General features: G+C 34.4%; 5 protein-coding genes and 1 pseudogene across 6 annotated transcripts, besides 2 other annotated features; 3 read left to right on the top strand and 3 right to left on the bottom strand.

Moving 5' to 3' along the window:
- Window positions 1–72: part of a terminal%2Cinverted (terminal inverted repeat of Maverick-2 transposon ID:TVAGG3_0168460) that runs on past the window's edge.
- Window positions 1–14,438: part of a mobile genetic element that runs on past the window's edge.
- On the bottom strand, window positions 783–1,319 carry TVAGG3_0168520 (uncharacterized protein; the record flags this gene model as incomplete). The annotated part of the gene is made up of 1 exon (XM_051225221.1): window positions 783–1,319. A coding segment is annotated over one exon (537 nt), but the record flags the coding sequence as incomplete, so codon positions are not given.
- Window positions 4,622–8,131, top strand: TVAGG3_0168510 (keratin-associated protein family; the record flags this gene model as incomplete). The annotated part of the gene is made up of 1 exon (XM_051225220.1): window positions 4,622–8,131. One exon carries the CDS (start codon window positions 4,622–4,624, stop codon window positions 8,129–8,131), a length of 3,510 nt encoding a protein of 1,169 aa, XP_051110206.1.
- Window positions 8,436–9,236, top strand: TVAGG3_0168500 (integrase core domain containing protein family; the record flags this gene model as incomplete). Its single annotated transcript, XM_051225219.1, has 1 exon — window positions 8,436–9,236. One exon carries the CDS (start codon window positions 8,436–8,438, stop codon window positions 9,234–9,236), a length of 801 nt encoding a protein of 266 aa, XP_051110205.1.
- Window positions 9,892–10,758, bottom strand: TVAGG3_0168490 (organellar and viral DNA polymerase type B; the record flags this gene model as incomplete). The annotated part of the gene is made up of 1 exon (XM_001327461.2): window positions 9,892–10,758. One exon carries the CDS (start codon window positions 10,756–10,758, stop codon window positions 9,892–9,894), a length of 867 nt encoding a protein of 288 aa, XP_001327496.2.
- Window positions 12,108–12,812, top strand: TVAGG3_0168480 (KilA, N-terminal/APSES-type HTH, DNA-binding family; the record flags this gene model as incomplete). Its single annotated transcript, XM_051225218.1, has 1 exon — window positions 12,108–12,812. The coding sequence occupies one exon, from the start codon at window positions 12,108–12,110 to the stop codon at window positions 12,810–12,812; it is 705 nt and encodes a 234-aa protein (XP_051110204.1).
- Window positions 13,343–13,436, bottom strand: TVAGG3_0168470 (annotated as a pseudogene). Its single transcript has one exon. A coding segment is annotated over exon 1 (94 nt).

Here is a 14,438-nt window from a genome sequence, read left to right as displayed (position 1 = left end):
TGGTGAAATCTCACCTCTTTTTTCACCTGTTTTTCACCCACTTGAATTCATTACTTTATAACTCTCTTCCTTGGTTTCTTTTTAGTTGCTTTCTTCACGTCTGTCTCCAACTTGACTGTCTTTCTTCTTCGTCCGTATGATACCAGTTACCACCAGTCAATGGGTCAAATGGTCTTTCGTAAGGGTTTCCATACATTCCATAGGGACCATACGGAAAACTGCTGGTGGAGGAAGAGTTCCATCGACTCTATTTAAATGCATTGTTTCACCTTTCATCTGGTCATTAAAGTCTTTTGCATGTTTTGCAAACTCATCGTCCTTTCCTAAAGCATTTTCTGACTCAGTCGCAACCAAATTGGATGCTTTATTTATGAGCCCTATTTTATTTAATCTTAACTTCTTTGCAACCCAGCCTCCAATCTTTCCTTTATTTGCATCTAATGTCTTCGAAACTCTTCCTCCACTCATTTTATTTACTGCGTCATAAGCCCCAAGTGCTTTTGCTCCAAATGCTAATGCTTTTGTTCCCATTGCGCCTAAAGCTGCCCAAGCTACCATTTACACCATATTAAAATCATCTCTCTTCAATATTATCTCATAAAAGTTCTCGTTACTGGAGAAAGTCAATGAAACATAAACATTCTCACGGGCTTCGCCCTCACCGCTTTGCGGTCTATCTAACTTCTTTCTTATATCATCTATCGCTTCAAAATGTCTGAACAATTGCTAACATCTTCTACAACAGTTATTTCATCATGACTGACCTTCAAGAACAAGCTCATTTAATATGCAATTAAAATCATCTCAATAATGAGTCCATCCTTTCCATCTTTAGGTAGCACAACATCTTTCATTGAAGAAGGTTCGACAAGTCTTATGTTAAACTTACTGACAAAGTTTGTTATACTATAATGCTTCGGCGGCGAATACATGTAGTTTGAAAGACATAATATAGATTCTTCAGCAAATTCACTTATACTGGATTTTATAACAATGTTCTCACGAGACCAAATACCACCAATTGACAATCTTGTAAGCAATCCTGCTGAACCTTCTACTGTAAACGTCGATGGTAACATTCCACGAAGGTCATCTATTGACATCGTTGAGTCACTGAATTTAAATATTTTCTTAAAGCAATCGTCATTATCTAACCATGCAATAGCTTTGAAGTTTTCATTCGAATATACATCTGCTTCATTAAATGTAAAACCTGACTTCTTTGCAGAGATGACTTTAAAATCTATTGAGTTTGTTTCAAAATTATATGCTATGGTAACTTCTGAAGGTAATGGATGCCCTTCCGCAGTCAGTTGTTCTCTCACTACCGTTTGAAGCTTTGTGTTAAAAACTTTCATGTCATCTCCTGTGTCTAGGTTCACATACACAGCAATGGGAAAACTATCTTGCTTCTTTGTTTCATCATTATACCTCAAAACATTAAAGTTCTTCAATAATATTGTCCTTCCTGCTGGAATACTTCGAACCTGTCTGATTTCAATAGCTTTCTCACCTCCTACATACTCTACCCAGTGTCTTGGATATTCATAAGTATACTGACTTTCTTGAATTTTGGTTGGTTTCATCATAACGTGTTCATAGTATATCTTTATACTCTTGTCAGTTAGACTCGGTGCTATGTTCTGAATATTTCTGACTTGCATTTTTAATGGAGATAAAATGAAGCATTTAATACATGACGTAGATGAAGACATGAATGAAACTACAGACAAACTTAACTCTTCTCTCATTCTTCCTTTCAGCAAGATTATGAGTTCTGTTCAAATGGTGTTATTTCTATTGTGGAAAGATGGGTTCAGGTAAGACATTTAACCTCATTCGTCATATACTCATAACAGAGCGTTTAGGTCAAGATTCATATTATGACCAAATCATTATATCAGCAACTTCAGACTCTATGGACTCAACAGCGAAAACATTTATGTCAAAAGTTCAAGCATCTGTCGTTAAAGTTCCAGATAGCGAACTCATTGAATTTCTTCAACGTTACGTTCGACGTAAGAGGAAATATTATGCCATCGTTGAATTTATACAGTCAGGAATGCAAAAGACTTCAGAAGAGATGGAAAGAATTATTGACAAACACCACTTACGTCAATACTCAGGAGTTTACGATATGAAACGACTTACAAACTACATTCTGTCAAAACTTTCAAAATACCCCTTCAAAAAGTATCCTTCAAACTCTGCTCGTTTGCGACGACTTCGCCGGAAAAGGTTTAGTGTCAAAGCCTGACTCACCATTAGCTAACATCATTACTAAAGTCAGACATTACCACTTAACTGTAGCAATACTTATGCAAACATGGCGTTTTCTTGCTTTAAACATAAAACGTCTCATAACTGACTTCGTTATCTTTCAAGGTTTCTCACGTTATGATATTGAACTCATTTGGAAACAGTCAGGTATAACATTACCTTTTGAAGAAATTTGGGAAGCATATAAGTCTCTCATCTCTCCTCGTTCATACCTTGAGATTCATATCATGACTAATACCATTAAAGTCAAAAATATTCCATGGGAACGACCAACATTGTTTTAAAGTTTAACCTTCAATTGACTGATGGTAAACAAATTCCATGCATCTCTGTCGCCATTTCTGTTAATATTTTTGCTGTCATTCATATCATCCACTTCCCATCCGTTAGCTTTTGAGGATATGCGTTAGAATAGCTGTTCTTAAATGAAGGCTTTTCACCTTTGAGAGCATAAACTCTATAACTTTCTGCATACTTTATGTTTGAACCTCCTGAGCCATCATTGACATAAATTTTTATAGGCTTCCACCCTTTGTTCATGTTCCTGCTTCTTCCCTTAGCTCTTTTGTTCAGTAGTTCTACATCTTTATACACAGCACCTGTCTCAGTGAATTCAACAATATTTTCATTCGTTAGCTTTACATTCAAACCCTTGTCGAGTATATTGTTCATTTCATACATATAAAAGGTTTTTATTCTATATGAAATGAGAAGCAAATCCATCTTAGCTGGTGCCGTTAATGTTCCAATTGAACCAACATCAAATGTTGACTCACGAACGACAAACAATATTGTCATAAAGAACTATAGTTCAGAGTGTTTGAAAGAAAAAGAACCAGAACTGAAATCCGTGAATTTAAACTCAGCTTCAAACGCTAACGCTACATCAGATGTTAAGTTAGAGTATCCACCACTGGACCAAATTCTTTCAAGAGAAGCCAACGACAACCCTTACACAAATGTTCAAACAAATCCTTCAGATAACGTAGACCATTACCTTCTTCAGTTATACCAAACAATTTTACTCAAAGACGATAAGAAGCTTTTGACAAATCTTATAAGCAAGAACCAAATAATTCTAACAAAGGAGGACCTTGAAAATGTTATATCACGAATAACAGGGAAACAATGTGTCATTGACTATCTCGACCCTGAAATCGAATGCTGTGGTCAAACGCCACCATTCATGAAAATAGGTAACATCCGCATCATTGAAACACCAGGAACTACAGGAGTTGAGTTTAAGTATAAATATTCGAACGAGTATACAAAACTTTCAACAGAATATAAGCTTTGTTTGAAATATGTTTTAGTAAATTAAAGCAATTTGTAATATCTATCCAAAACTTCTTCAACAGTATCGAACTCATCTTCATAATGCAAACCTAATCTTATTGACTTGGTGCAGTTTTCACTAACACAATATAGCGCTTTGCGCTCGGCGCCTTTGACGCCTTTTTCTGTTCTCTTGACTGACATAACTAACTCATTTGTTTCATCAAACAGCAATAACCAAAGTTCATGACCTAATACATAACATTCATACTTTATATTTTTAGCTCTGAGTTCTCTTGTAAGCTGTTGCATTTAATATTTTCTAAAAAGTCAACTTCAACAGTCATTCGCACTGGTGCCTTCAGTTCTACAGGCTCTCCTTGAAAGTCAACAAGTCTGAATTGCATGTCTTTCAAATTATGAGGACTAATGCGAACCCATTTACCTAAATGAGTTACTATGACAGGAACGTTTGGAATGAACATTGAATTGACTGCATAACAGAAGGATTTATATTCTACTGAACCTTTACTATTAACTCCTGAAATACCTGTGACATTAGCTATTTTTGACTCAACGTATAAACAATTACCATAACATACGTATGGAACAGATTTCATCTCAATCGTTTTGTCAACACTTTTCAAAGGACATGTCATATGGTATGCTCCCAGAAGCAATTGAACTCTATGACTCATTCGTGTTATCTTAAACTCCTTCGCATAACTGAACTTCAAAACTCCTGCAATAAGTTTAACATTCATTAAGTTTTCTTCGTTCTCCTTGTTTATTGTAGTATTTATGAGCGCATTTAACACTCCAGCTAATGTTTCCATCTTATATTCTACATTATTGTGAAATCTTATTTCGTGCTTCTTTCCATCTATTTCAAGCTCCATGAAATCTGTTTCATCTGTTATAACGAATGAAGCGATAGTATTGAAGTCAACAACTCTGAAAGCAAGCGCTTCATTCTGAAGACCTAAGTTTGTTTGTAGCTTTACTGTCCCGTATTCGTTTGGGTCTGTACTTTGCAAATAGAACAACATTTTATTCTCATTAAAATATGAGTATTGCTGCATATGCGTATGAAGCTGACAGAGCTAAACGTTTATATTTTGGTCAATACTCTCTCACACTTACTGACAAATATATTGTTATTTCTGATGGAAATACCGAGAAATACATAACATGGAAGGACTATGAAAAGTTTGACCCTATTTTAACTCCATGCACTATGCCATTCATTGTAAATGGTGAAGTTGTCATGAAGAACGACACAACTGTTTATAGGTCTGTATATGAAGCGTTAGAATATATGTTGAATTATAATCCCGAAAGATTTGACCCAAGCACTACGTCATGTACAATGCCTTTTATTAAGGATGGTGAAATCGTAAGAGTTCCGAATTCAACGGTTTACACAGCTGTTCAAAACAGTTTACAAAACATTTTAGCGAATATCTTTAATTCAGAAACTACAGAAATAAAATTACCATATATAACAGATGCTAAAGAAATTAAATCAAAAACGACAACATTATTTACGTCACTTAATGATTTAATGACTTATATCATTAATATTCCTGCACCAACTACAGCATTTGATCCAAACTCGACGGTTTGCAGTGTACCTTTCATAAAGTCGCAAACGGACTCTTTGAGTCCTGAAGGTCTTTCAGACCGAAGCGACCAGGGCGAAGCCCATGACAGTTCATTAATTGTTTTAAGGGATTCAACAGTTAATGAATCATTAAAGGCGTCATTAATGAAAATCATTGATTTTAATTCATTCACGAATACATATAATTCATTCATTAATGTTTCATATGCTTCTAAAGAAGGTGAGCCAAAAACTATCGATAAAGCGGTGTATGAAATAAAAGCATCAACGACGAAATTGAATTCGTTAACTTTTGACGGTGATAGTTTCGTTAATGACATAACATCGGGGAAAACAATTTTAACGAAAGAATATTTAAAATCTCATGTTAGTGAGTTCGTTGAAATTGAAAAAGAAGGTGGAATTAAGTTCGATCCACTGAATTTCATTTTCAGCTTAGCGAATGCGGGTGTTAGTTTCGCTGAATGGACAACTATACAGAGTGAAATAAATGCAATATGGACGTTTTTGGGGTCAAAAGCGGGAATGGGTGAGCTTGTAAATGCTGCAAGAACATTAGGTGAAACAGGAAATTTTGTAGATGGTTTTAAAAGACTTGTTTCAAATGTTTTAACAAACACAAAGAAATTATTTAGATATACCATACATAACGGACGGATTTTCGAACAGGTAGCAACAAACCCTCCGGTTATGGCTGCGTTGATGATGGTTAGAGATATAAAACCACGTAACGACGGGAACGAAGAACATGAACAACAGAGCCCAACGGGCTCAGAGCCACATAGTGGCGAGGATACTGGTCGGGTTATTCAAGACATTAAAAACGTGTATCCTGAAGTTATTGATTTATTTAGAGGAGTTAATGATTCAATTTCAAAACATTCTATAACCCTCGATGAAGAGAATAAATTAACAGATTATATATTCGTCATTATTGCAGAATTAATGAAGAGAATAAATGAAAAAGGAATTGGTGATATCATTAATGTCAGCGATGTAATGATGAAAAGAAATTTTGACTCATTATTTACAAAACCGAAAACAGAATATAGTCTTTATGACGTAATTACCGAATTAATGAAAAAGATTAATGATAATAAGAGTTCTGGCGGAAGAGTTGAATTAGAAGTGAATGATGTTAATGAGAAATTAGCCGAAAAAGCAGATAAAAACCACGTTCATTATATAACTTCAGACGAACAGATTATAACGGACTACCATGGATATTTAACACGAAGTGATGAAGCGAAGACAAAAAATGTTAATGAAAGAAGATATAAATACATTCGTGCTAAAGGTTATGACATAAGCTGTACTGTACAGTATGACACAGGTAAAGCACCAGAAGCATTTAGTTATAACGATGAAATTTATGCCTCTACTTTCTCTGTTAATGGTGTATTAGTTGAACCAAGATTTATGTTAAGAGTTAAGGCAAAAATAACGTTTGAAGATGCTATTAAAAGTAAAGCTGACAAAGTTGAACTTGACGCAACGAACAAAGTTTTGAAATCTCATAAACACAACATCTCCGATATAAATGAACTTCAAACTTCTTTAGACAGTAAAGCTGACAAGAACCATACACATAAATCCTTCACTACTGTTAGAGCAGACGACATAATATTGAACTTTGACCTTGGTTCAAGTGCACCATTAGAAAATCCAAGTACAAGCGTAAAAGATACTCTTAACAGTTTAGATAACAGTTGCAGGAACATTGAAAGTCATGCCAGAAACTTTGAAGCACATGAACTACCAGCAATGTTAGATAAGAAAGCAGACAAGAACCATACACATAAATCCTTCACAACTGTTGCTATAGAAAGTATTGAAGGAACGGTTGAAGAAACTGGTGGGGATGCATTATATTGTAAACCTCCTAACTTTCCACAAGGTTTAACATCGGATGACGACATAACGACGATGAGAAACATTAGATGTAAAGATGTTTATGTCATGAAGGATGAACATAATATTAAATTCACTGCTCAAGATTTATATGACAAGAAAGCAGACAAGAACCATACACATAAATCCTTCACTACTGTTAGAGCAGACGACATAATATTGAACTTTGACCTTGGTTCAAGTGCACCTTTAGAGAATCCGAGTACAAGCGTAAAAGATACTCTTAACAATTTAGATAAGAGTTGCAGGAATACCGAAGATCATGCCAGAAACTTTGAAGCATATGAACTACCAGCAATGTTAGACAAGAAAGCAGATAAAACTTATGTGGATGCAGAACTAACAAAGAAATTTTCGAAACCAGATACAATGACATTTACAACAGAAATTATAAATGGTGAACCAGCAACTCCATTTGAATTTGTTAGAGGTCTTCAACCAGATACTTTTGAATTTTTCTTGGATAATTCTATTGAACTAACATTACATTATAAAAGTGGAACAAATGCAACATTTCATCCGGGAGATACATTCCAAATGGTATTTAATGACATAAGTTCTTTAGAATATGTTTATAGAGTTATGAGCATATATGATTTAATATATCCTATAGGAGCTGTTTATACGTCTATGAATCCAATAAATCCAAACACTTTATTTGGTGGTAGATGGTATGAAATAGTTGACAGTTTTCCATTCTACACTAATACGCAGTCAATGAAGATGGGAGGTTCAAAGAAAATAGGTATTGAAAACCTTCCTTCACATATGCATAGGTTCAGTGGAAGAACATCTGTGGAAGGAAACCATTCACATTCAATAACAAAAAGAGGTTATACAAATCTTGCAGCGGGTTCGGATAGACAGGGAATGCATAGATATGATATCACAACTGACCCCAAAGATGTTAGCACAGGTATTTTCTGTGGAACTGCAGGAAATCATACACATGTTGTAGCTGGTATTACAGACCCAGCAGGTAATGGAAAAGATTATATGCCTCCTTATATAACAATGCACGCTTGGATACGAGTTGGTTAAAATCTTTAACTTTACATAAATGAGCTTGAAAGAAGTATTCGAACAACATCCATGGAGGTCATTTAAGAAGTTCAATGAAGCTGCAAAGAGTTCGGGATTTACTAACAGAGCTGAAGTGAAAAGGTTCTTTGACAAAAATGTTGTACATCAAACAAAAATAAATCCTTACGACTACTTTTTACCAATTTACTCCAACACTCCTGACGCATACCAATTTGACACTCTCATTCAAAGCAGAAAAGGAGGACATAAACCATTCCTCATCTTCATAAATGTTAACACTCGTAAAGCATATGCGTATATAATGAGAAATAAAGGAACTCATGAAGTGTTAAGAGTTTTACAAAAGTTTGTAGCAGAACATAGCCCAAGTATTTTAACATCAGACCAAGACGGTGCATACCTCAGCAACGAAATCACAGAATTTCTCATTAAGCATAACATAACTCACTACACTACTGAAGACCATAACCATAACATACTCGGTATCATTAACCGCTTCATAAGGACTCTCAGAGATTTAAATCAAGAGCGAGACTTTACCGAAGAAACAATGAAACATTTTCTCGAAGTATATAATTCCTCAACACATTCTACAACAGGACATACACCAAATTCAATGACACAACAACAAGAAGAAAAGTATATACAAAAGAAACGAAGCCAAACACAAAATATCAGAAATTCAACACAATTTACTCTCATTCCTGGTACAAAAGTTCGTGTAGTTCTTGACGACAAACCATTGACAAAGAAACGTTTAAGGTTAAGTCGAAATTATTATATCGTAGACTCTACGCAAGGTAATGGATATCTTATAAAAGCTGCTGACGACTCCATAGCATTTTACCCTCGACATAAATTAGTCGAAAGTAGTAATGGCAAACTTGCTGAAACCATTGACGAAGCAAAGCGAGGAGTGGTTATTGAAATACTTGACTATAACACAAACGATGACACTTATAAAGTAAGATATGAAGGAGGCGTTGAAGATGTTATACCATCTAAGAACTTGAGAGAATCTAAACCAACTCATCTGGGACCATTAGAGCGGGAGTACTGGAAAGATAAAAACATGCCAGAAAGAATAAGAAAATTCTTCTAAACTTTTTCGTTGGATGTAAATCAGACAAAAATATAATTTAGGTGAAGAGGTGAGATTTCACCTGTTTTCTCACCTCTTTTTTCACCTCTTGAACTTTTTATAACATTCGGTCATAACTTCATCAATTTCATTTAAATCACGATTTAAAAACTCATTGACTTCATCTTCAACCGTGTCATCTTGTAATAAGAATATTTTCTTTAGTTTCATGTCAACATCCCGAACAGCACAAAGGATAAAATCATATTCATTTCTTCCGTTAAACATACTTTTTCTTTCTCGTTCATCGTTAAATAAATTATTGAAAATATAAACAGCGGTGTAAAAGTTATGTACTGTGTTAAATGTTGAAGCTTCACCTATTTTAGATTTTAGGATTCTTTTAGTAAGTAAATTGTTATCGTTCTTTCTCTTATCCTTATCGTTCATGTCGAATCTGTCGAACCACATATCCTGTATTTCATCGAATTTACGAACTATAGAATCCGTCATTTCCCTGGTTAATGAGGGGTAATCATTATTAATTTTTTCATATAATTTGTCCATATGATTTTCATCGACGTTTCCGGAAAGCATTTAATTAAAGCAAAAATATATTATAGGTGAAGAGGTGAGATGTCACCCGTTTTCTCACCTGTTTTCTCACCCCAGTTTTTCACAAGCGTTTTACATGAATTGTACGATGTATATTTGAAATCCTAAACAATTTCGTAGCTTCTATTTCTTCTGTCAGTATGTCAAAAGTTTTAACAATGCCGAAAGTTTCTTTATATTTCTTCTTGACGTCAGATAGAAGGAAATCGTCAGCAGTTGGATAGTTTTTGTTCAGAAATGCTAACATGTCCATTTTATTTTCTGCTGGCTTTTCTGCTTCTTTCTTTAAGTCTGCATAGTCGTTTCGCATTCTTTCTATCTCTTTGACGGAGTAGTTATATTTCCTAATTGCTGCTTTACATTTAGAACATTGCGGATTCATTTTTGCGTTATATTCTGAAACCTTACCTGCTAAAACAACTAAGGCGTCAATGGTTTTCTTTAACTCAAAAGCAGTTGGTCTTATCTGTTCGTTCCATATTTTACCTCTTCTATCTTTATCTCTTATCTGCCATACACATTCAGCAACTAACGAAACAAAGTTATCGTAGGTCTTAAACTCCCCGGATTTATATATGTCAGAAACATTCTTATATACCATGTCGCAATCTTTGTCCATAACCTTATGGTTGCAATGAAATCCTAGAAACTCATAGTTTACCTTTCGAATGAACTTCTTTATTTCTACTGAGTCAGTTGGTTTCACTTCTATTTCATCGAATTCAGGAATAGTTAGTTTTTGATGCTGAATTTCAGGTAGTTTAGGTAAATGGTCAATAATGTCCTGCATTTCATAAAGATACTGTTCATTTGTTTCATCTTTCGCACTACAGTCTAAATTACTTGTTAAAAGTTCTTGCTTTATCTTCTGGATTTTTGTTTCGAAAGTATATGAAGAAGGAATGAAGCTTTTCATCTCTACTAACATAGATGTTGGATTCATGACTAACGAGTTTGGTGAAGTTGTTGTGGACAGAGTCCCGCCGTTCGCGGCTTGAATTGTTGTTGTGCCGATTGTTGAAATCATATCTTTACATACAAAATAAAAAAATAAATAAAAATAAAACTAACGTTATTTTTCTATCTTAAGGAAATTCATGAAAATTCATGAGGTGAGGGTGAGAAATTAGGTGAAAAAAGAGGTGACATCTCACCTCTTCACCTATAATATATTTTTGGTCATTTACACTCATTTACGAAGAAGTTATGACAAAGCATTTACGAAGAAGTTATGACAAAGCATTTACGAAGAAGTTATGACAAAGTCACGAGGGTGAAAAAAGAGGTGAGAAAACAGGTGACATCTCACCTCTTCACCTAAATTATATTTTAGGTCAAAGCTTCCACGAGAGAAAAGATTCCTCATTCGCTAAGGATTCCAAAAATGAAAAAATCATTGATTTCGGCTGAGAAAAAACAGCAAAACCCTTCTTCCACGGGAACAAAGAAATAAAGAAGAAATAAAGTAAATTTTTTATTTATTCCCGTGGAAGATAGAGCACTTTTATGACACTTTTTATTCACGACAAACAAGACAAATAAAGAAAATAAGAAAATACGGCGCTGTCGCGGTTCGAACCACAGACCTGACCCCTCCATAACACCACCTTAGACCACTGTGCTACGTAGCCTGTCGACATAAGATTTTATAAATTGCATATTTGACGTAAATTTATTTCCATCTGGCTTCCCACTGCATAAGATATTCATACGTGTTTGTAAGACATTCATTAAACTTCTTTTCTATTGCATCTAATCTTGCGTTATTTTTTTCAATAACTTGTCTGTATTCTTCATCATCTCCAGCAGTGTTTGGGTCTTCACGTTTAAAATATTCATTGTTAACCAATTTTTTATCTACAAATTTTATTAGTGTTTGATTCACTTCGTTATGATAACGGTCATATTCTTTCAATACGTAAGTGAAGACAAAATGCGTCGTACCTTCAATCTTAAAGCTTAAAGAACTTTCAACACAGTTTTGAGGGTCTGTCAGTGCGTCAATGAGATAGTATTCGAAGTCAGTCAATAATCTTTTTAAAGTCATTTCATACAGGATAAAATTTAATGTTGTGAAGAAATAGTGTTTATCTCAGAAAAAATAAAGTTAGTTTTTATTTTATTTATTTTTTTATCCTGTATGTAAGAACAGTAATGTCAACATTAGAGAACACAACAACTGCTATCGTTCATGAAGCCATAAATGAAGAATACGAATACATACAATATAACAAACAATTGAGACTCATTCGTTCAGTCAAAGATGATATGTATCAAATGCAAAGTATAATGAACGCTCTTCGTTCTACAAAGCAAGCATATCATTGGTTTGAAAACCAACAGGCAAAAGAACTTTTAGAAGAATTTCCTCATATGATTGCTTCCCTCGGAAAACCGAGGGAAGAGATTCCGTACGAAAATCGCAAGAATTTGGCACCTGGTTTGAAAGGTTATTATGTTCATAGACTTTTAGTAAATGCTGTAGCAATGTGGGCTTCACCTCGTTATGCTTGTTATATTTTCATGATGTTAGATGAACTATATAAAGCAGAACGTGGAGAGATGGAAAAGAAACTTCAAGCAAAAGATGAAGTCATTGAATCCAAAGACAAAAGCATACAGAAAAGAATACCACGTTCAGTACCAAAAGGAAAGGAAAAGAGTTATAAGTATATGATTTATACTGAAGAGTTGGAGAAAGAAGAAGATAGAGATATGGTTATGTTGCATTTAGTCAGAAGAAACAACAAAAGCTTTTACGACCTTGCTAAAATATATAAATCTGACAGAAACTGGTTCTATCGTGAAAACTTACCGATTTCAATGACACCGAATGAGCAAATAAAAGAAATTGTCAAAAATACTCTTCCTCAAACACACTATGACATCAAAGGTTGCACAATACTTACCTTCAAAGAAGACTTAACATTACTGAAGGAAAAAATAACAGAATATTTCGATAACTTCAAAGAGGAAGAATGAAGTCACGACAACATTAACGAAGAAGTCACGACAACATTAACGAAGAGAGAATGAGGTGAAAAAACAGGTGATATCTCACCTCTTCACCAAAAATATATTTTTGGTTAAATAGCTTCAGGGTCAATTTCTTCAACCATTTCACTTCCTTCGTCAATGTCAATTGAAGCTTCTTCAACCTTTGGTAAGAACTTTTGTATAACATCTTTGTTCGTTATTGTCTTCAGAGATGAAGGATAATATTTCACAGATGTTTCACCCTTCTTATATTCTTTCTGTTCGGAAAGATTCATAGCAATACTGAAGAAGTCAATGTTGGAGTTCTTTATGACAGTATAGTGTGTATCTTTGACATTCACGAAGAAACCCTTTTGTTTCAAAACTACTGCTAACTCTTGTGAAGTATAACGTTTGCGGTCAATGACGATAGCTAATGGTCTGACATACTGACCAAACTTAGATTCTTTCACAAACTTCTTGTTAAAGATAACATTAACGTTTGAAGCATTATTGAACTCATTCTTGATGGCAGTAGCGAGAGCATTGTATGAAAAGAACTTGCAATCTTGCATGTGTTTCATTAAAATAAAAATATTAAATTATTTTGAAAAATAACTTAAAAAAAATCTAATCTAATTTTTTCAAAAATATTTTTTTATTTCCTACTAAAGATGTATCGGAAGTTGTCTAAGTTAGAACACTCGGAAATAAAACAACTTCTTACAGAAGCTAATATAGATGTTGCAAAGCATTACGCAACAAACAAAAAAGCACTCGCTGACTTCATTAAAGACTATAATGGTGCAATAAGTTATGATAGAATTCATGAGTTCATAAAGCCGCAACGCGGCGAGGACGAAGTCCATGCAAGAGCATTTCCTTTAAATGACATTGCTATTGACTTATATCATAGACGTTCAGTACCTCATGAAGTAAGAAGAGAGATGTTTGACATAACAAATGCAAACGTTGGTGAAACAAGAAGAGCTGTACCTCATGAAGTAAGAAGAGAGATGTTTGACATAACAAATGCAAACGTTGGTGAAACACGAAAGAGAGATGACACACTGAAACAACAGAGAAGAGAGATGTTTAAAAGTGCTATAGAACAAGTTCGCAAAGCTAACGATGTCATTCGTTCCATTGACGACAAACCAAAAGAAGGTGAGAGATGGTTAAAGAAAGATGAAGAGAATAGGAAGAGAAATGTGAAGTCAGGCAATAGACTCATTGACTTTAACATCGAAGCTTTAGATGAACCAAACAGAGACTACTTACACAAACATTTCGGTAAGGTTTTCATGAGACTCTTAGAGAAAATTAAAATAAACTCGCAACAGAGATGGATGGTATGTTATAAACTTGGTGGAAAGTATGAATGTTCTACGTTAAACCTCAATAATATTGGAACATTACTACATCAGCTCTTGAAGGAGAACTTTATATCAGAGATAGAAGCAAATGCTGCAGGTATTGTTGAAATGCACTATGACTTCTTCTTGACAAACATAAAGAATCTTACCGAAATAAAGATGTATGATTTAACAGAATATGAAGGCTTAACGATGTCAGATGTAAAGAAAGGCAAACCAAAAAAGAGACCATATAGAGATGAAAGCACACTGACAA

This window comes from Trichomonas vaginalis, chromosome IV (genome assembly GCF_026262505.1).
Source record: "Trichomonas vaginalis G3 chromosome IV, whole genome shotgun sequence".
Taxonomy (NCBI): domain Eukaryota; phylum Parabasalia; order Trichomonadida; family Trichomonadidae; genus Trichomonas; species Trichomonas vaginalis.
The sequence above is the reverse complement of the archived record's forward strand: the minus strand, read 5'-3'. Positions and strand labels throughout refer to the sequence as shown.